The 21,450-nt window shown below is 38.7% G+C and overlaps 1 protein-coding gene across 1 annotated transcript in view; it reads right to left on the bottom strand.

Annotated features, from left to right (window-relative positions):
- Positions 1-18,871, bottom strand: part of LOC150087861 (sushi, von Willebrand factor type A, EGF and pentraxin domain-containing protein 1-like) — a 50,305-nt gene extending 31,434 nt beyond the window's left edge. The window contains exons 1-6 of the mRNA XM_090370475.1: positions 18,692-18,871; positions 12,297-12,488; positions 9,295-9,468; positions 888-1,061; positions 605-781; positions 303-482 (exon numbers count right to left, since the gene is read on the bottom strand). Coding sequence (XP_090226601.1) covers positions 303-482; positions 605-781; positions 888-1,061; positions 9,295-9,468; positions 12,297-12,488; positions 18,692-18,794 — 1,000 coding nt within the window. The 5' untranslated portion in view covers positions 18,795-18,871. The remainder of the gene's footprint in view (positions 1-302; positions 483-604; positions 782-887; positions 1,062-9,294; positions 9,469-12,296; positions 12,489-18,691) is intronic.
- Between the last annotated feature and the right edge of the window lie 2,579 nt (positions 18,872-21,450).

Below are 21,450 nucleotides of genomic sequence, written 5' to 3'. Positions count from 1 at the left end.
CTTCTTAAAGTTTTAGAAATGAAATGCAAATATACTAAAACAACTGATTCTATAATCAAAACTCATAGTAGTTAGTAATAAAACAATCATTGGTGATCTAATTATCAGAACTGATTATTGCCCACTACATTTTTAGTGGTCCGCTGAGCACTTTCTCTTTTTGAATAATCTTAGCACAAACTATTAAAGATAAGCAGAGCTTTATTTATTATTTGTGACAAAAGAATTAATTATTGAATGGGCAAATAATTTCAGTCTGAAAATTAGCTTTAGTTTATTAAATTCTAATTGTAATCAATTACTTGGTATGCAGGTAGGGATATGAGTCCAAGATGCGTTGTTACAAGAAGCCAGGGTACTATTATATCGTAATTCATACTGGGGAGTGCAGTCGACAAAAATTTGTTTTCCATGGGGGACTTTGGTTCCAGGACCATATTCGTTGACTCTTCCATGTTTGACCTCAGGGACTTCGCACGGAGCTATAAATTAATAACGATAATAATTTTAATATTTCATTTATTAATAATCAAATGTCCAAACCAAAACTCCGCAATTCATTTGACAGAGATCAAAACTTTTGTAAAAAAAAACGTTCTCTCACCAAGACATTTGGGAAGAGGGTGAGACCAAGTTCCATCTTGCTGACAGGTGGCATAAATTGATGGTCCTTCAAAGATCATCTCTTGCTTACATCGAAACTCAACTACGGATCCAAATCTCGTACTGGTGCTCTTAATGTGACCATTATATAGGATTCCTGGAGATCCGCAATCTATTTCTAAACGTATAAATTGCAATGAATATCTTTAAAAATAGACACATTTAATTGTAGGTAATCTACGAATGATAACATTAAGTCGTTCAATCTCAACTAAGAAAATTACCTTCACACGATGGCTGGTCACCTTCCCATTGTTTATTAGCAGCGCACGTTCTTGTACTTGGTCCAGCCAGTCGGTAACCATGGAGACACTCATACTGTACAACGGAGTTAAATGTCACTACAGTATAGACGGCCCTTCCATTTTGGAGATCGCCTGGACTGGGACATTGTACAGCTAATAGGAGAGAAAGACATCGATATTAATCATGTCTTTATGTTATCGTGGTTGTATCTTTTGTTAACTTATTATAATTTAATATCAAATTTAGGTATAAGCTGTTCAGAAAACACATTACTTAAGAGAACCCCCTCTTCAGTAAGAGCTGATTAATTGCCCTACTGTTGAGGATCCTGTCAGTGAAAAGTTCTGATAAAGAAGAAGTCATCAATCAAATACAAGTACTTCGAAATTTACACAGAAAATTTCTAGTTTATAAAGACTATCGTAATAACCTTTTCTAGAATCTCCTACGCAGAGACGTAGGTCTAAAGATCATAAAAACGCGATCATATCGAGGAAAGCAAGAAATGCAATTAAGCTTAATGACAGATTTCCGGTGTCCATTATTTACTCTTACCATCCTCAATGAATCCTTTGTAAGAGTGAGCTACTTAAAGTCAGTTAGTTTGTTTCCAAATTAGAACCTTTTCAGACTGCTACTACACTGGTATATAGTTCAAACTAATCATATGTTCACTAGACAAAATATTAGAAACCTTTGTTCCAATATCCAGTAGGGCCAGCTTTTGCCAGAATTACAGCCCGCGCCCGTAGTTGTATGAATTCTATTAGTGTCTAAGGGAGCCTGACTCCAGATTTGACCCTTCTTCTATCAGGGTATTTGTTAATTGGTGTATTATGGTCCATAGATAACCGCGAAGCTGAAGTGTGTTCTTATCTGGTTAATTGGGGGGTTGGGGTAGATGTTCGAAATCTTGGAAATATTCCTCGAACTATTCAGATACCATTTTTGTATGGTGGATGGTTGTGTTATCGTCTTGGAAGAATCCATTCCAATCAGGCTAAAAATGAAGCACTGCGCTGTCAAGTTGGCCTGATACGAAAGAATGATGTTCATTTGAGGTAACATAAGCTTCAAAAGATATGCTGGGACACAATGCGTACCAACATGCTCTATGCCACAATACCACCTCCAATCGCTTGAGTGGTAGACACGAGACAATCTGGATGCATGAAGCCATGCATCCAGATAGTGTGCGTGCTTCATACTTGTTAATTAGTGTTTCACGTTAGAGGGCGCTATAGCTATGGGATATTCTACAAGTAACACATCACTCTCCTGGGCTGACACCATGGGAAGAACCCCACCTAAAGCTACCCCCCCCTCCATCAGCACCTCACCAAGGGACAACTAGCCAGAAACCCACAACTATCTAGACAATTCAACAGGAATGAAGGGCGAAGGAATTATGTCTGGGACAGCTTCTCAGTCTAGATTACAGGCGGTGAGTAGACTAGACTTGTATGGTCTAAAACGCAGGCGTAAGAGTTTATTTGTATCACAGCTCGCACTTAGCAGAATATCTGAACAGATGGCAACTATAATTGAGGAGGACTTTAAACTAGTGGTCGCTGTACATCAGCTTTCATCAAGGAGGCAGGCGTACGCCTCATTCAAGGTATCTTAGTAACCTCTGTATTCAACAGCACCCGCACCGATGTTGCAGTCATTTATATTCCACCAGGACCAGATGCCGAAACCAACTGGCTTATCCAAGGCTTCCACCCATCAGCCACCTGATTTGTGGAAACTTTAATAACCGCACCCCCTTAGCAATTCAATCTCCATGCGAGAATGCTAAGCAGTTTCGCCGCTATCGGCATACACCAAATCATTGATTTCCCCACGAGAGGGGAGAACTTGTTGGATCTTGTGTTTGCCTCAATTCCATGTACCATTGACGACACACCAGAAACAGCGTTCGACTCCGATCACGTACCCATAGTGATCCTTCTTCACTGCCAGCACAAGACTTCCATGTTGACTGGAAAGTGCACACCAAGTGCATTATGAGACCAAAGGAGCTGGACGTAGACAAATGCCTCGCTGCCGCGACTGCCATCCCTTGGACAGTATTGGAGACTTGCAATGCTGAATTTGGCTTTGAACTCCTGACAGGCTGGATTGCATCAATCTATAATTATGCAGCAGCCTCTAGGAAAGTTACAACCTGAGAACGGCCTAGAGGTTGGTGGGCACTCGCACTTAACGAGAGCTTTAAACTGAAACAATTGCTCCAAAAGAGGTGGAAAAATACGGACCTAGTGACAGATTGGGTAAAATACTCTAGAGCTAGAGCACACTTCAATCGCCTTAAATCAAGAGCAATTGAACAGCATATGGACGCTACACTTTCAAAAGAAATTCTGCCCCTTTCTCGGCACAATGAGTTTCCATACCAGATTGATCCTGAGGTATGGATGAACTTTATCACGAGATTTGACGGAAATGGCCTAGATCTTGATGCAGCGCTTCGTGTCCCAGATGATGGAGTACAAATGGACATACGCTTTAAGATTGCAATCACAAAGCATCAACTTACTACTGTAATCAACAACATGCTGGCGACGAACGCTATGGGGGCGGACAAAATCCCCCAGTTCATGATTAAGTGTTTGATACCCGTTTATTATCAATCCACTACTCAATCCAATATTTAATGTCATCCTGCGGGGAGAATTCTTCCCATCTGTGTGGAACGTCTACACTATAAGGCAGCTGACAAATATCAATACCCTCACCACAATCAAACACTTAAGACCAATCGCTCAGTCTTCATGCCTCCTCAAACTGCTAGAGAAGACAATGCACACAACACTGACTAGTCACATCCTACCTCAGAAATCTTCTCAGATGTATTATGCACTGCCTGACAGATGAATGATCAGTAACCTCCAAATGACAATCAACCATATCATTGCATTCGAAGAAAGATCTGAAGTAGTGATAACCTACCTGGATTTGGAAGTGGCGTTTGACAGTGTCAGCATTTCGCCACTCATAAAACATCTTCAATCTTTCTATAATATTGGACGCGAACTGCTCAAGTTCCTGACGTCGCTACTAACCAACAGGACAATTACGCTAACTGTGAGTGGTCGGACTGTCACAGAAACATCAATACAAGGGGCGTTTTATCAGGCCTCATGTTTACTGCCATCATTGCCCCTGTAGTAAACAATAGGACCGACATGATATCGTATGCGGACGATTTGGAGATGTTAACCACAATAAAGTCTTCAGATAACGTGCAAGATATAGAATATCCAATTAACAGCATCCTTACACAATTAGGAAACTACCTTAAATTCTTTGGTCTGAAAATCAATCCAGACAAGTCCGCTTGCATAGTCTTATCATTGAACCCGATCCGACAGTCAATCAACTTACGCGTGACGGAAAAACCATCAAAAGTGTAGTGACCTCGGGTTGATCTTCGACCCAAAGTTACGCTTCAACTACCATCTTGAATATCTGAGCCTTCAAATGAGCCGAAATCACTGGATGGCGAAACGATACCTTCTCTACGTCATGAACCCAGGCACTACCAAGAGGTACATCCAGATTGTCATCTTCCAACGGATCCTCTACGGAGCAGAAATTTGGGGTTCTGCGACCAAAACTACGCTAAAGCCACTATATGCAGCCGAGTTTTGGTAATTCAAATGGGCCTCATTGTAGTCTCAGTTACATCTACAGCAGCGAACTACAGCGATGGCCTAGACCCTCGGTCTGGAACGATTGCCAGTGAAGATGGAACAGAGACTCCTAACCTTCATTGTGAAAATGCTCACGGGAAAGATCTCCGCCTCCAACATCTGAGACGTGATCTGCTGGAGAGTTCCTCCTCCTGCGTTGAGAACAAAGCCACAGTTGCGCTCCACCCATGTGAGACTGCACATAAGTGAAAGATTTCTTCCCCCGCAAATGTTGTCCATTATACAATCGCTGGACGTTGATCTGTACCAGTTTGCCTGCGACAAGCAGTTCAGGAGAAGGATCTTAATAATGTTAAGATTTGTGCATGCGATCTTTGCCCTAACCAGCAGGGGGACGAATTTGAACTGTAAAATCTATCTCTTAACTGTGAAAACTCAATCTGTGTCACTCTATTCTCTGAACCACGAACTCCTGTAATCTAGATGTATGGAGAAATGGTTCACATGGTAGCTGTTCCTGGATTGGACTTTATTGACTCAATTTTGATGTTGTTATTATTAATAATTATCAGTGTTATTATTTTGTTATTATCTTCTTATTAAATTCATCAATGTGAAACCCCTAGCAGCATGCCGCAATGGATGCGCTGTATCGTACCTTTACGTAAAATAAAGATTTAATTAATTCATGAGGCTCACGTCACGCTCTCACCCTACCATTGGTACAAAAAAGTAGAAATCTCGACTCGTCAGAATACATAACCTTTTTCCACTGTTCCCCAGTTCGATGGTGGTGAGGTGACAAAACTCCTGTCGAATCTTTCAATTTTTTACAGAAAGGCACGCTTTCTTATCGAGTCCTCGTGGATAGAATCACCGTCCTCCCCACACCGGGTGGAAAAGACCTGAGTTCTAGACCTGTCGGTGAAGTGAGGAATTTTTATGGGACTTTTTCACAACGTGGCTGAGTTATAAATATAATCTTTATTGTGTACAAAAGGATGTATACAATGTACCCTTAACAGCAGGAATGCCAGGGGCTTCACACTGGCTGGTCGCCGTCGATTGCTTGGACTGTGATCAGCATCTGCTTGGGGAGAAAGCGGTCGCTAAGGGCTAGTCTATTATGTTTGGCTATAAGTGTTGGAGTGTTGGGCTGGTGCTTCAAAGAAAAGACAATTTGGGCTGATTTTGCAGGATTAGTAAGTAGTCCAAATTGATGGAGATAGGATCCTAAATCGTGTAGCTTAATATCTTCAGCATAACAGATTATGTCTTCTCTCTGTTGCACGAACGGAATAATGACTGCAGTAAATAATGCTTCGGAGGGGACTCCGCCTTGGAGAACTCCCGCAGTGATTTTTCTTGAGATTATGTATTGATCCGCTGTAAGAACAATGATTCTGTCAGATAGCAGGGTTGTGATAGACCACAACATGTCACCTTTTATATGGAAGTAATTTTCTAGGAGGTGAACGAGCGAGGGAATGCTGATTGAGTCGAAGGCAGCTTCCAGGTCGACGTACGTGACGGCAAGTTCTGCTTTAGCTTCTAGTGCTCTGAGAATGGTGCTGGTTATGGATGTTAAATTGGTGACTGTGGATCTTCCGGGAATGGCATAGTGAATTTGTGGGGGTTTGTGAGGCATGATTTGTTTGGTGATGGTTGAAAGTAATGCCTTCTCCATAAGTTTCAAGAGGCTGGAAGAGCGAGAGATTGGCCTGAACTGTTTAATGAGGGATGCAGATTGGCATTTAGGATATGGCCTCACAGCATATCTGTTCCAGAGAGGGGGAAAGTAGTGCTGCGTTAAGACACGGTTAAAAATTGAGAGTAGTGGATCGATGATAAACGTGCTGAGACACTTGATCATGAATTGTGGCACAAGGCCGGGACCTGCGGTTCCGGTGGGTGGCAATCCATTTATAGCAGTTATAAGCTGCTTCCTGGTGATGCAAACGGTGGCGAGCATATCCGTTGGGACGTTGTTGACAGGTAAGTTGCCTGGATATGTCGGGGCCACATTGTTCAAGAACCGTACAATGTGACCCATCCACAGTTCAAGGTCCAGTGTTTTAGGAATTCCTGCGTGCCGAGAGTCATAAAATGGTTTGCCTTTTTGTAGGGTTGCTTTTAGATGTTTTTGATTGCAATGATTTCTGGCGGTTGAACACTGCCCTTGCTCTGGAAAAGGCAATCGATCTTGTACAGCGCCTGACTCTTTCCATCTCTTATTCAGATTTTGTGTTTCTTGGTCGGTATCAGGAGAGGTTAGCATGGCTTTTTCTCCGGAAACTCGGATTTTTCGTCAAGCCGATATGCTCCTAAAAATCCAATAACAACAATAACCTCGTCAAAATAATTATGAAAATTTGAAACAGGAGGGCCGAACACCAATTGCTGAGAATCCCTACTTCTTACACTGGTACATCCTGAATATTGAACATTTATGACAACCCTCTGTCTCCTATCTCTTAGCCACCAGCGATCCAGCATAGGATACTACCAATTACTCCAACGCCTTCCAGTTTACATAAGCTGGGCTTGGGTTGAACACCTGATTTAAGGGGCAATCGGATCAATTTACATTGCCCCTTCAAAAGCACCACCCCAAAACACTCTTTTATCTAGAGATAGTTGTTAGGTGGATAATCTCGCAAGCGAATCTTCTTACCAAAAGGAGTCAGTCCCTATCCAAATATACTTCACGGATAACAAATTGAGGAGGTTTGAGATTGGGAAAGAATATCTGAATCTTCATATAATATCCCCATCTTTTGAACATCGTGGACGCCTACTAGGCGAGGTGTTATCAAACACTTGGAAGACAACGCCAGGCGTCGCTGTTACAAAAGCGACCCAACTTTATATTAAAATCCATGGCATTAGATACTTTTGACGGCGCAGTGTACTTACCCTTAGGTAGAGCTAGAATTCGTGTGCGTGTAAACAATGTTAGTTACACAAGTAACAATGGTTGTCGTGGAAACGGTGTCGATTTCGCAGAAGCAAAAACTGTTTTCACTCTGATCTCTCTTTCATTTTCTTAATGCACTCTTCAATATCTTAGCTAATTTAATCTTCATTTTCCATAAATGGTTGCTTTATTGGGTTCTTTGCCATTCATAGGACCCGTTTCGTTATTATTTTCCGTTTATGGTATTATCCGGCAAGTCAGAACGGTTAGAACGTGCCCACCTATAAAAGGAAATCGATACACAAAGTACACCGTAGCGCGTGTCCCAAGGGTGCACCGCTACAGTATTTAAACTTCCAGCAGCACACTTCAGCAGATGTAATTCACTTTTACAGTAAACTTCCCCAAGAAACTGACGCAAACGATGACACGTCAGCGAGTAGTCGTGTGCCAGATGAACGTGAGATCATTTCCTCGTGAACGCAGCAGACGAAAACATACAAAAGACATTCAATTCGTCTGCGTTCGTTACCTTAAAGGCGTAAATCTTCCACCTCAAGTTGTACGCAGTGAAGGGTAAGTTATCTGTTTGGAATTTAGCTCGTACAACAGCGATGGTGGACGCGAATGAATAAACTACGGAATTAAACTTCGTTAAGCGAACGCGATCACCTCTTTCCCCCCTCCCCCACCAATCGAACCAAACGTGCATAAATCCGTTGTTGTAAACGATTATGTTGACATTTTCCTAATATAAAAATATTTATCATTGTCAAGTTAAAGCGCCCCCTGTCGTAAGCATTTGGAGTGTGAAGTGAAAAGATTTCGCACATGCGGGCAGACGCACGCACATTTCGCTGATGTCGCAGATGAGTTCAATTTCACTGGAGGCTCGTGCTCCAGTGAGTTATGATGCAACGCCTCGTGCAACAAATGAAACGCACATTTCGCGAGACACAAAAGGAAAATTTCCACGTGACAAAGTTGATGCAAATTCACGCTCCTGGATTTACTTCTGCCGCCCCTATCCCACCCGAAATGCTGCGTTGAAGGTGGATGGAATCTTTGCACGAGTCTTATTTCGAAAGGCTCGGGGATTTAAAGAATTCTCTCGTGCGTGAAGGACAAATCCTGATCATTCTTTAGTCACGAAAATGATCTCAGTTAGTGTTTTATTTTATTTTATTCTATTTTTACACGAAAGGAAAACCAGTGGATGCGTGTATTGAAATTATGCGTTGTTTGCATTAATTTAATTTCGACCGATACAGAACACGACCCCGATTATCCGAATTCCGATTATCCGATCCTCAAGAATTGTTGATTTTTTTTATATTTTATTTTTACACGAGAGGAAAACTACATAAATGGATACATGCGTGTTAAAATAATCCATTGTTTGCATTAATATAGTTCCTACAAATGCATGATAACCTCGATTATCCGGACTCCTATTATCCGGTTTTCAAAAATATCCGATTGCTCTGCAATGTTTTTGAGCAGATTTTGGTTTCCAAACTACATAATATGGATACAGATTTCTATTGGGCAATGAGTATTGATCATACATTGAATATTTTGTTTCTAAAATTAGACATTAGTTAACGGAATATTTTTAAATTACTAATCTGATTAAATTCTTTTTACTATTTCTAACTAATTTTATCCACTAAAATTGCATTTATTGAATAATCAAAGAAAAATTAAATAATTAAAGACATTTTAAAAATTAATCTATGTAATTATATTTTTTAAAAATTTAAAAATATAAATTTTTAGTTTAATGTAAAATACGATGTGTTTTCTTACGCCTACAAGAAGGAAGAATCCCACTCCATTCTCCATTGGATTGGCAGTAACGGTTGGCCCGTCCTACCAACTCATACCCTTCGACGCAATGATAGGTGACACGACTGGTGAAGGTAAAGATATCGCCTTCACGGAGACCATGTTCGACTTCCCCCGGATGACCACAACTTCTAGCTGTACAGGAAAAAAATATATAAAAATAGTCCCAAATGCTTAAAAGCATAAGATTTAAAAGCGTTATCGTCTGAATTCAAATTTGGTCAAAAGTTAATTTCAGCTATTATAATTAACATTTTGGCTAAACTTCAGAACAAGGTGCGCACTACAGACATGGCGTTTAATATAGGGTTTTTAATAGAGTTTTATTTTGAACTGGTTAAAAAGGTTACATTAGTTTACGTCATCAATTAGGGACGGATTCATGCGTAAAACTGTTCAGTGACGGTGAATAACTGGCAATAGTCTGGAGTGTGCACCCTGTTCTGAATTTTACCAACTTTTTAAATACCTGTATATTTCATCTTCTGCGTTTTCTTTTCTTTTCTTTTTATCTAATCTGCTGGATGACTGCCTCTAAATTTACATTTTTATGATGGGCTGAGTGGAGTCATTCTTTTATCTGTTTGGCTATAATACAATTTTCTTAATAAGGCCATTTATTTTACAGTACAGCTTAATAGAGTTCTTCTGCTTTAAAAAAATGAATTTTTTTCTCCGACCCTTTTTTCCACTGTCCTAAATCTACCCTGATTTAAAACAAGAGTAAGTAATATATAAATATAGGTGGGTACAGCAAATGGACGTAAAAAAAGACATGCGCAACACTTCAAGTGGTGATGTATTGCCCTATTACAGGCAATTTCCTTTGCATTTTTATGTTTTTCGCGAGTATAACGATCACGCAATCTCCAAACAGCACGCGACCCACTTGATTAGGATATTTGGAACGCTGTAAAGGACCAATAGAGAACAGACCGTTTGGTTTATAACAATACTGACGCAGAATCCTCGTGCGCACGTTTGAGAAATGGACATGGTTTCCGCTATTGTTAGACACGAGCAGCGTCCCGCGTGCGCGTATAATTTTTGAAATCTATTAAATCTCTAAGGATTAATGGATATTCATAAAAAAAAGTAATGGAGTCGAAATTTTTGTAAAGATAAAAGTATTTTTCTCTGATTTTGTAGGTCCTTAACCGCGCGGTAAATTTTTTTCTAGTAACTCCTCGAACCTGCTCATTTTCTGATTCACGCCGGGGAGCTTTAAGGGCATTATATTACTTCCGCTGAATGCTATTAGGGATTTTATGAAAGAAAATAAAATCAGTTCGATAGCTCAAATATTAGCATAAAAAGAAAGTTTGTTTGCTTTATGCGATCGTAAATCTTGCTATTAAAGGAATAATTCAAAGCCCGTACTCGTGTTGTACTTAGCTACGGCCTGTCCCTAGAACCGCCCGTTGTGGAAATTTATACGAGTATTGGAATATTGGAGTACGATGAATAATTGTGACTTTGATGAGTGTCTTGTAAGATGTGTACAGGACGTGCAAGTGTGTCTCTCCGATCCTCAACCGCTTACTTTACAATAAGAGTTTTTCCTATTGATTTCAGTTTAATAGATTTGTATGAAGGTATATACATAAAGAAAAAGATAACAAGAGAGAGAGAGAAATAAAGTAAAAAAGAGTAAACGCGCGCAAAATAAAAAATATAAAGAGAAAAAAGTAATAGACAAAAGATAGAGAGAGACTGCAGGCGAAAAATAGTCAGAACGCCTATAGGGGAAAAAACTGGAGAGAAAGATAAAGCGAAGGAGAGATAGAGGAAAAAAAAGGCAAAAAGAGGAGAAAGAAAGAAAGGGAGAGAGAGAGATAGAGAGAAACAGTAAGAAATAGAGAGTGAAAGTCAGAAACAAAGAGAGAGAAAGTAGAAAAAGAAAGAGAAACAAAGCGAAAGAAAGAGAAACAAAGCGAAAGAAAAATAGAATACAAAAAAGAGCGTGACAGAAAGAGAGAAAGGGGGCGACAGAGTGAGAAAAAGAAATTAAAAAAAGAACAAGAAATGAGGCGCGCAAAAGGAAAAGAAAGCAAAAAAGCGTGAGAGAAAGAGAGAGAGAGACAGAAAGAGAAAAAAAGCAACAGAGAAGAGAGAGAGAGAGAGAGAGAGAGAGAGAGAGAGAGAGAGAGAGAGAGCTGCAAGAAAAATAAAGACAGAAGGCTATAAAGAGCAAAAACAAGAGAGAGAGAGAGAGAGAGAGAGAGAAGTAGAAGGTAAGAAAGTAACAAAGGAAAACAAATAGAGAGAGAGAAGGAGAGAATCGAAAAAGGGCAAGAAGCAAGAGAGAGAGAGAGAGAGAGAGAGAGAGAGAGAGAGAGAGAGAGAGAGAGAGAGAGAGAAAGCGAGAAAAAAGCAAAAAAGAGTAAACGCGAGCAAAATAAAAAGAGAGAAAAGAAATAGACAAAAACTAGAGAGAAAGATAAAGTGAAGGAGAGAGAGAAAAATAGAGAGAACGAGGAGAAAGAGAGAGAGAGAGAAAGTAGACCAAGAAAGAGAAACAAAGCAAAAAAAAATAGAATAAATAAAAAAAACGTGACAGAAAGAGACAGAGAGAGAGAGAGAGAGAGAAAGTAAAAAAAGAAAGAGAAATGAGGCGCACAAAAGAAAAAGAAAGCTAAAAAAAGCGAGAGAAAAAGAGAGAGGCAGAAGGAGAAAAAGGCAACAAAAAAAGAGACTGCAAGCGAAATAAAGACAGAACGCTGTAAAGAGCAAAAACAAAAAGAAAGATAAAGCGAGAGAGAGCGAGAGAGAGAGCCAGAAAAGAAAGGAACAGAGAAAGAGAGAGACAGAACGCTTTAAAGAGTAAAAATAGAGAAAGATAAGGCAACGTGTGAGAGGAAGAGAGGGAAAGAGTAAAACAGAAAGACATAAACAGAAAGGAAAGGAAAAAACGAAAGAGGGATCTAAAGAGAAAGAGATTTTGTTTTTTTACGATTACTTACGTATACACCTCAAATCAAGGCCGAACCACTGCGTAGTTCCATTATAGAAGAGGCACTTGGCTCTTGGGAAGCCGTGAGCATCGTACCCTGGGAAGCAGTTGTACTGCACCACCGTGTCCACATCGAACTCAGTCACTTCCCCCGTCGCATTGTGACGGGCGTGCGGCACTTGAGATGGCATCCCGCACATCGCTGCCGATTCAAAAACAAACTGTGATCAATACGGTTCTTTACAAAACACGCGTCACCAACAGATACAAGTTATTTAAGAAAATACAAATTATATGCAGATAAGAAAATCCAAATTATTAAATAGGTTTTATTAGACTCATGGAATACAAACTCAATTCCAACACTAAATTATTAGCAGGTGACGTTTCAGGATTCTTATTGAACCACATCATCAGACCATAAATGCTATCGGGGAAAAAAAAAGAACATTTAACAACTATGTTAAATTACAACTAAAAATCGTTGATTCTTAGATTATGTTATAAGACAATATGTGCTTTCATGAATTAATGAACTGAGAATGTATAAAAATAATCGTTTTCGCTTCACTGCACATACAGTACTTCAAAACGTAATATTCGCTGAATATTTGTTAATACTTTATTTATTTTCTCCTGAATTTTTAATAAAAAAATGAAATACAGTAATTATTTCACAGATCTGTGATTTAATAAAATAAACAAACAGCAACACGTGCCTCAGATAGTATGCGGCCAACATTTTTGTAATGTACTTTATTTATTTCCTCCTGAATTTTAAGATATAACACGATAAAATGACATAACAAGATAACACGTATTTCACGTTTATCCTGTGATTAATATAATAATAAAATAGCAATAATTCATCATTTATTATTTAGTAAACTGATAACAAAAAACGAGCTTATCAAAAAAACAACCATTCGTATAAAATAACCGAGAATGTTTCCTTTCTGAATCCGACACTTTGCGAAACTGGTGAGAAAGAAAGAAGAAAAATCTCCATTTCTGTGACATTTATTTATCCGAATCGATACTTATTGATATTTCTGTTTCCTTCACAATTTTCAAAGGACAAGATACGTGTTGAAAATGAGAATAGAAATGCAGATGAAACGTCTAGACACCCACATCACACGTAACATTCTAAATTACGCTGTAGGCAGGTAAATGAGGGGCGCTACTAACGTGGTTTCCGGTAACGTAGTTAGAGTGAGACGTAATTCTGTTTGGTACTGTCGATAGCGTGCTCCGGCATCCCTTAATCGTGTTTGTCTTGAAATATGATGTACAGATACCTCGCAAGGTGCACTCGATTCTTAAGGAAAAGCAAAAAAAAAAAAAAAAACAGACTTCCGAGAGCGTTGTTTACGCTAATAGAAAGAAGAAACGTTGCGTTATTTTAACCAAAAACTTCTTTCGTCTGTGTTTACTCTTCTAATGAGCGAAAATTCACTTTGAACGGAAGTCGATCATGTAGATAATTACACAAATAAAATATAATTGGTTTAAAGAACGGGTTTGTGATTCCAACATTAACCATTTTTGTTTTCCCCTTAAATGACAGCATTACAAAACCCCCATCCGCTTGTTTTATGCAGGATTCGCAAATAATACAAAGGTTTTGTTTCTTCAGTGAAAATACCATAGAGGAAACTGCACCATCTAGTGAATAAACATATTTATTCACTAGAAACAAATATTTCACTAAATAATTTTTTTTTTTATTTCCTTAGTCCTAGGCATATCCAGTGCACTCTTACATTAAGCTGTACAGATGAATTAATAATCGTACTTGTTATATCTGTGATTTGGAGTTAAGTTTATTTAATCAGAATAAAAAAAAACTCTAGCGTGTACGAGCAAATGTAGCATACAGAACAGAAATATTTTTTTATAAATACGTTACAATGGAATGTAACGAAAATGCGAGACGAAAAAAGAAATTGTTGACAAATATTTGTATTGTTGCAGTCATATGAGAAATACTTGTATGTTCCCTTGGATATAGTACCGGTCACAAAAAATGCGTCACGCACTCTAATTACACTACCAGTGAGTGCTCGGCACAGACTAGTGGTGGGAGCTTTGGTAGAAGCCGCGGATGACGTCACTTCCGCGACGCAGTTTTTCGTGACCGATCAGATTTACTCTGTTGATGCCTCCAAGGATGTCTCACATAAAAAAAAAAATATGTAGGCTCTGGGGAGTTCTTACGTAAATTTACGTTTTCCAAGGTCGTTTCATATATGATTCAAATAAAGTCAGTTAACGTTTTGAAATATAAAATTTTCGAGTTTTGGCAATAAGACTTCCGAGAGCGTTGTTTACGCTAATGAAAGGAAAGGAGAAATGGTGCGTTGTTTTAACCAAAAACTTCCTTCGCCTGTGTTTACTATTAGTGTTTACTATTTCCTCAGTTTTACACTGCTTCAAAAAAAAAAAAAAAAAGTGCAAAAAAACAAAACTAAAAGTTTTCCTGTTTAATGGGGATGAATACGATGCACCTTTACAACGAGTTGCTTCGGTATTGCACTACTTAAAAACATTTATTATTTTTTTACCACTCTTTCCATTAATTTTATGATGAATTATACACTACCGTACCAAAAGTTTGGGGGAAACCATAATGTTTGTAAAAGTACGAGTTTGAACGCAGTTATGGACAATTTATATGGATATTTTGACCCCAAATATAACGTTTTCAAAGGATATCGCCCCGTTCACGTGCACCACTTTCTTCAGGGATGGGTAGATCCCCTGTTGTGAGCGTTTTAGTCTTGCCTAACCTGCACTTCTACATCAGTACGGTTGACCTTGTGACATTTAAAAAGAGTGGCTGTCACACGCAATTAAATTTATTAATTAAGGCATCCGATGGTCAAATCTCTTTAAAAACGTACGCACCTTACCGCGACTCATTCTGCTTGTTTGTGATCAGTCTACTATTGCTCGCACTTTTACCGTTCATTTTACTATGAGGAGAATGACCACATACTTTTGATAGGGTAGTGTATGATGTAGCTTGAATTGTAGTAGTATTGAACGTTACTGGGGTCATATGATTTTGGGAGCGAGGTCAACTTCGCCCCCCTCCCCCCTTTTCAGCATCTTTCCTGTCATTTCACAGCAAATTTGTACAGTCCCGAAAAATTATCTTTTTTTTTTTTTTTTTTTTTTTTGTGAAAATGTGTCTTGACGATTTAAGTTGTACAAGCAGGGACGGCACATAAACAAAAGCACCGCATGAAACCGTTGAAACTCAAACTCCTCCTCTCAGTAGTTTTGCAAAGTGCACTTAAAGCAAACATACTACCGGAACATCTAATAATAGTTTGTATTGTGCAGACAATCTTTTCCCAACTTCCACCATTTAAGAGACTTTCCAGACTTTGATACGTGACCAAAAGAGTAAGGCACATCACTGGTAAGATGGTCTCCATTGTGGTAAGTACCTGTACCGATCTTCTTAAAATAGAACGCAGCTCTCTAAGCCCTGCCCTTACTGGGTACTTAAACAACTCACGTGAATGTCTAGAGATGGTGAAGTTGAAGAAAAATCATTCGAGAATTTCTAAGATAAAATGCAGAAGTGAAGGGTACGCGTAAATATATTCTCCGAAAGAATGAAGCTGAAATATCTTTGTTTTTTTCTTTTATTATACAAATCAATTAATAAAGGGAAGAAGGTGAGTTCTTCCACAATAACCCCACTTAGAGTAACAACTTTTTGAATTAGTTAAAAAGTATTTAAAAAATTACGAATATATCCTGAAAAAACATCGTACAAATTCGTAATGTTTAAAGTGCTAAGGCGTATCTATGTATGTATGTATGTTTATAATTGTCGTTGCTTAGCAATAGACAGCCTAAGTTTTTCGGATAACACAAAGCATACTGCGAGGCATGCCACTACCAAGTGTATCCTTAACCACCAGGAGGTGGGTCCCTATAAGATGGCAGGCAAAGTCAGACGTTGCAGGAGTTGAGTTGGTTCCTTGTTCTTCTTCAGATGTTGATAAACTCGAGAGGGGTTGCTTTTTTCGGTGAAAACAGCAGAGGAGAATTGTTTTAGCGACAAATTGCTAACAGCAGTTTGTAGTTTAGATCTGTCATCGTGGTATCGGCTGCAGCGATACAGAATGTGCGTCCAGATTTCTTCAGCACCCCACAAGCAGAGATTGGCGTCAGACGAGCCATACTGAAATAGTCTGGGGTTGATGGAGCCTTGCCAAGTTAGTATACATGAGTTGTTAGGCTGGGAGAAAACCATTTGCTAACGTTCTTGTTGAGAGGGAAGGTAACTACAAGTACAAAAGAGCGGGTGACTTGACCAGTAGCACTGGAATCCCATCGTGATTGCCATACATTGGTAAGTTCTCTGCCAAATTCTCTGTTTCTTGTTTTTCATGTCAGCAGTTAGGTTACACAAGATGCCTAGAATCTTTCCAGGAACTCTGTGCTTTAGATGATAACACAGTCCTTTGAAGATCACATGCAGGTCTAATGGTAAGACTTCAGTATGACCCTGCAGGTCCAGAGCATAACAAGCAACATAATCCGTTGAATGGAGATAAGCTTGGAACGAAGTTGAATATTACAGCTCTATGAAACCAGAGTCCAGAAGCATGGGTTCTTATTGGACGGAATACTGCTGTATAATATAGTAAGAGAGATTTCCTATTTAGTCCTCAATCCGATTTGGAAATGTGGATAGTTTCTGCAGTGAACTTCTTAATCTTCAATGGGAGGTAATTGACATGAGAGGAGAATAAAATAAAGAAATTTTCTGTTTATACTCTGGGACGACCAAACGGTCAGAGGAGTTCACAAGATAGACATAATACAAGAAACAGCACCGTATTTTGAAAATAGCTTCTGATAATTTGGAACAGTTGCTGAGAACACTTGGCTTTCGTAAGACAATTGAGAGCGCTCTCCAACCAGAGGAAATCGAAAGCTCCTACTTAGTCAATGAATATGGCCAGTTCGTATATAGCACTGGAAGCTGATATATTGTTAAATAAAGAGACCAAGGCGTCCTCATAGGTTTCCCTTCTTGAGCCAAATTGGCACGGAGACATTAAGTTCTGATCTTCAATTAAATCTGTTAGTCTTGGTGCTAAAAGTCTTTCAAATAGTTTGCCAAGGTTCGCCAAAAGAGAGATGAGTTTGTTTGGGATCAGATTTATTCTTGTCGGGCTTGTGAATAATTTTGATCAAAGCTACCTTCCACAGATTCTCCAAGGACGTTTGAAAAGTTATACGGTTGGTTGGGTAAGTTATGGAGATTTAGATTATAGGCGAACAAAAATTCCTCGAAGATCCTTCCTCTGTTGTACAAGACATTGCTGAACCATAAGAAAGATTCTGTGTTAGAGTCAGTTGTAATTATTAAATATGTGGGGTTTAAAGTAGCAAACACCTGTTCTAGATATCTTTGTGATAAATTAACATCTACTGATGGTGAACAATATAGTGGCAGTAAGTAGAATGAGAAAGTTGAGGTAGGGACTAAAATACAAGTAGAATTTTGATTACACAAGCCCGGAATAGAGTTGTGCAGACCAGAGATTATTTTTAGAAAATGTAACCGTCAAAATCCGAAAATAAAGCTATTTATTTATTCATTATTAATGGTCGTGTCGCCACTACTTTTTGAACAACCCTTCTATGAGGTAGAAAGATCCAAGAAGGATTTATTCTATGTTTTAGCGATTTGTCTGTGGCTTGCTGATGTCATATTGTAATAACATATCTGTATTCGCCGGTACTCCGTGTTATCTGATGTTGCCTCTTTAGAGAGGAGTCCATAAAGATTCCAGGCATGTACCAACATCCGCCATTTTAAATCAACAAAATCTCTTCATTGAAACAAAATATCAGTCGTTATTCATAATTATTTTGTAATAATTATGAATAACTAATAATTATGATTATACCATCCAGTTGGGAAATGATAGGATCACGTAGAAGCGATCCTTGAGGCAACTTTAAGCTAAAAGGTTTGTTTTGAGTAGGAAACCGGATAGCTAGCTATTTCACGCCCATCAATCAACCCAATGGTTAATTAGTTATCACAGAAACAGCCGTGCCTGGAGGTAACAAATCTGGTACGTGATGAATATCCTTGGAATTCTAATGCCTGCTAAAAGTTTCTGCAGGGATTTCACTTTAGGAGAGGACTCTGCTAATTAGAATCCATTTCCTCACAATACCGGACATTTGACATAGTTTCATACAATATGTATTATGTAAATAGAACTAGCTTTGCCTCTCTGCAGAATTCTAGATGGCGCAGACTTATAAACTGATTATATTCCAATCACTTGCTAGTTATTTTTATCAAATAATCACAAATGAAATAAATAAAAAAAACTTTAATCTAATAAAACAATTTACCTTTTCTTCTACACTCAGGGCCTTGTTCGCTCCAAGAACCATCTCCTTGACAAAGCCTTTCCTTTGGACCTGACATCCAAAATCCATCATTACAAGTGTACATCACTCGAGCACCAAAATGATCTCCGGTGACTTTATACTGGCCGTTGTCCACAGAAGTCAACTCATCACAGTGCAGATCTGAAAGAATATAGTAGATGGTGGTAGGTACACATTACAGCAATTCAGTTTAATTCAGAATATTTTATTTAATAAACACAAAGAACATAAAACTCAAGTATGTAATATTATTATTAGGCGCGATAGCATATATGCATAATGAGCATATTACCTTTACCTGGTCCTTCTCTGTCCGTCTGTGAGTCCGCATGTAACAGCTCGACTCTGGATGGATTTTTCATGAAATTTTATATTTGGCTCTTTTGGAACGATTTATTGAGACTTTCCAAATTTCATTGAAAGTGGGGTAATAGAAACCTGGCAACCAAGCCCAGAATTGCCCTATTTCAACTCGTATCATCAGCAGGGAAGTGAAAAAAATTGGGCATTTAGCATTCGCTTGCCTATTAGGATCAAACGACGATCTCTTGCCACAAATAAGGATAATTCTGTCCTCATTTCGAGAGGTTGACTTACACCCACCTCTTGGATCATCACACACATCCTGACATCCGTCTTTGAACCGCTTATACCATTCAAACATACTGGTACGACTTAAGTTGTACCAGTGTGTTTGAAAATAAACTCATCGAACATGACAGCAACAGCAACAGTCCTGGAAATTTATTGCCACACCTCGTATATTTATTGCCACACGTCTTTAATTTTTTGCTTAATTGCCATTAATAATTAATGGAAGTACTACGGTACCCATTTATCATACAAAACCTGAGCGTGCAACAGTATGTAAGAGATATTAACTCGGGATGAAGAAGATCAATTTTTTCCCATAATATTATTCCCCTAATTTCTTTGATACACACTATTTCATAATTATTTAGTGTTATTCATACACGAATAGTCCACAGTGGCAGGTACTTTTAGTGAGAGGCAATTTGCGAAATGGCAGTAGACTACATTCACTGCCATCTACAAGAAAATCATTTCCGTTCTGCACACGTTACGTACTGTAAAGCTTGCAGCTGTTGCTATGACAATCATGGCAATTCTTTTGAAATAGGCGAGCACGCGGTTTTCCAGCATGTAATAAGTTAACGCAAGAGGCGTACTGGGGAAGACGTTGGCAATAAGGCTTCTGTTATTGATCTAAGGTGCTTTTCTTTGAAGCCTTTTCCATTTTTTTCCCCCGCATTGTAGGTGTACAAAAAGTGTCCTCTATGGAGTTGTGACGATTTGTGAAAACAGCAATCCGCTTCACTATTATCAATTTTATGTTTGAACATAAAATTGATAAACTGTGGAACCTTAGGGATAAAAATGTTGGTTGGAGAAATGTAAGCTTTTTTTTAAAATAAGGATCATTCAATCTCGTATTTTTTTTAATATCTTTACTCTTTATAAAATACTTGCAGTTAAGATACCTAACTGCCCTCTTATGAATGGAATCTAGAAGCCTGAGAGAGGTTTTGGGTACACCTCCCCAGATGTGGGAATAACAGTCCATAGTAGGGTAGATTTGAAATTTATACAGTGCGAGTAGCTGTTTACAAGAAAAGTAACACCGAGAGCTAAAGAGAAAATCCAGTTTTTTAGATGCAGAGAAAACATTATTTGTGATGTGCTTATGATAAGAGAGATTAGGAGTCGGGTAATCCCTAACAACGATAGGTGATTGTACCTAAAAATCTGAGTATCCTCGAAGATTAGCATAGAAGCAGAAGAATCTTTTTGGGAGATATAAGACAGAACTGAGTTGTAGAAGGATTGAAATTAATTAAGCTACCGTTGCCCTATTGGAGAATTACCTGGAGATCAGCATTTAAGGAATTGGTAACGGGTTTTCGAGAAGTTGAAGCTGTTTGAGCAGGGCAAGGTTTCTCAAACTGGAAGGTGGAATGCAATGTGCTCTCATCAGCAAAACTATGGATACGATTTCTGGTTAATGGAAGAAGATCATTAATATACAACAGGAAAAGAGTGGGAGAAAGAACTGAACCTTGAGGAACACCATCATTAGGTGGAGAAGTTAGGAAACAGAGAACCGTCTACCATCATCCTCAGTGAGCGGTCAGAGAGAAAACTGCATACCCAATTACAAAAAAACAGTTGGGAAACCCTAAGATGGAAGCTTATTTAGAAGATCTTTATGCCAAACACGATCAAAAGCCTTTGAGATGTCAAGAGCAACTGCTTGAGTTTCACCAAACTTTTCCATTGAATTTGTCCATAGATGGATAACATAGGCCAGTATATCACCAGTGGATCGACACTGAGAAATCCACATTGATCAGATGGAAGGTTTCTAGATAGTTTAGGAGTTGGCGGTTAATGGATTTCTCCATTACTTTAGAAAGAGTAGAAGTAAATCAATGGGACGATAACTGGATGAGAGAGATTTGTCACCCATTTTAGGAACTGGCTGGATATGAGCAAAATTTCCAAACAGAGGAAAAAATACCAGCAATAAGAAAGTGTAAAAAGGTGGCACACAACAGGATTAAGCTCAGGTGCACAGGTTTTGAGAACAAGTGGAGAAACACCATCAGGAAATACCTCTCTAGAATCCGAAAGATTTTAAAATTCCACAGCTCTTAATCCTTAAGGGTGCCATATTTTAAAGAGTTTACTGTAATTATTTT

Source organism: Mastigoproctus giganteus, chromosome 3, assembly GCF_048544385.1.
Source record: "Mastigoproctus giganteus isolate SK-2022 chromosome 3, ASM4854438v1, whole genome shotgun sequence".
Taxonomy (NCBI): Eukaryota; Metazoa; Arthropoda; class Arachnida; order Uropygi; family Thelyphonidae; genus Mastigoproctus; species Mastigoproctus giganteus.
Note: the sequence above shows the minus strand (reverse complement) of the source record. Positions and strands in the feature narration are given on the sequence as shown.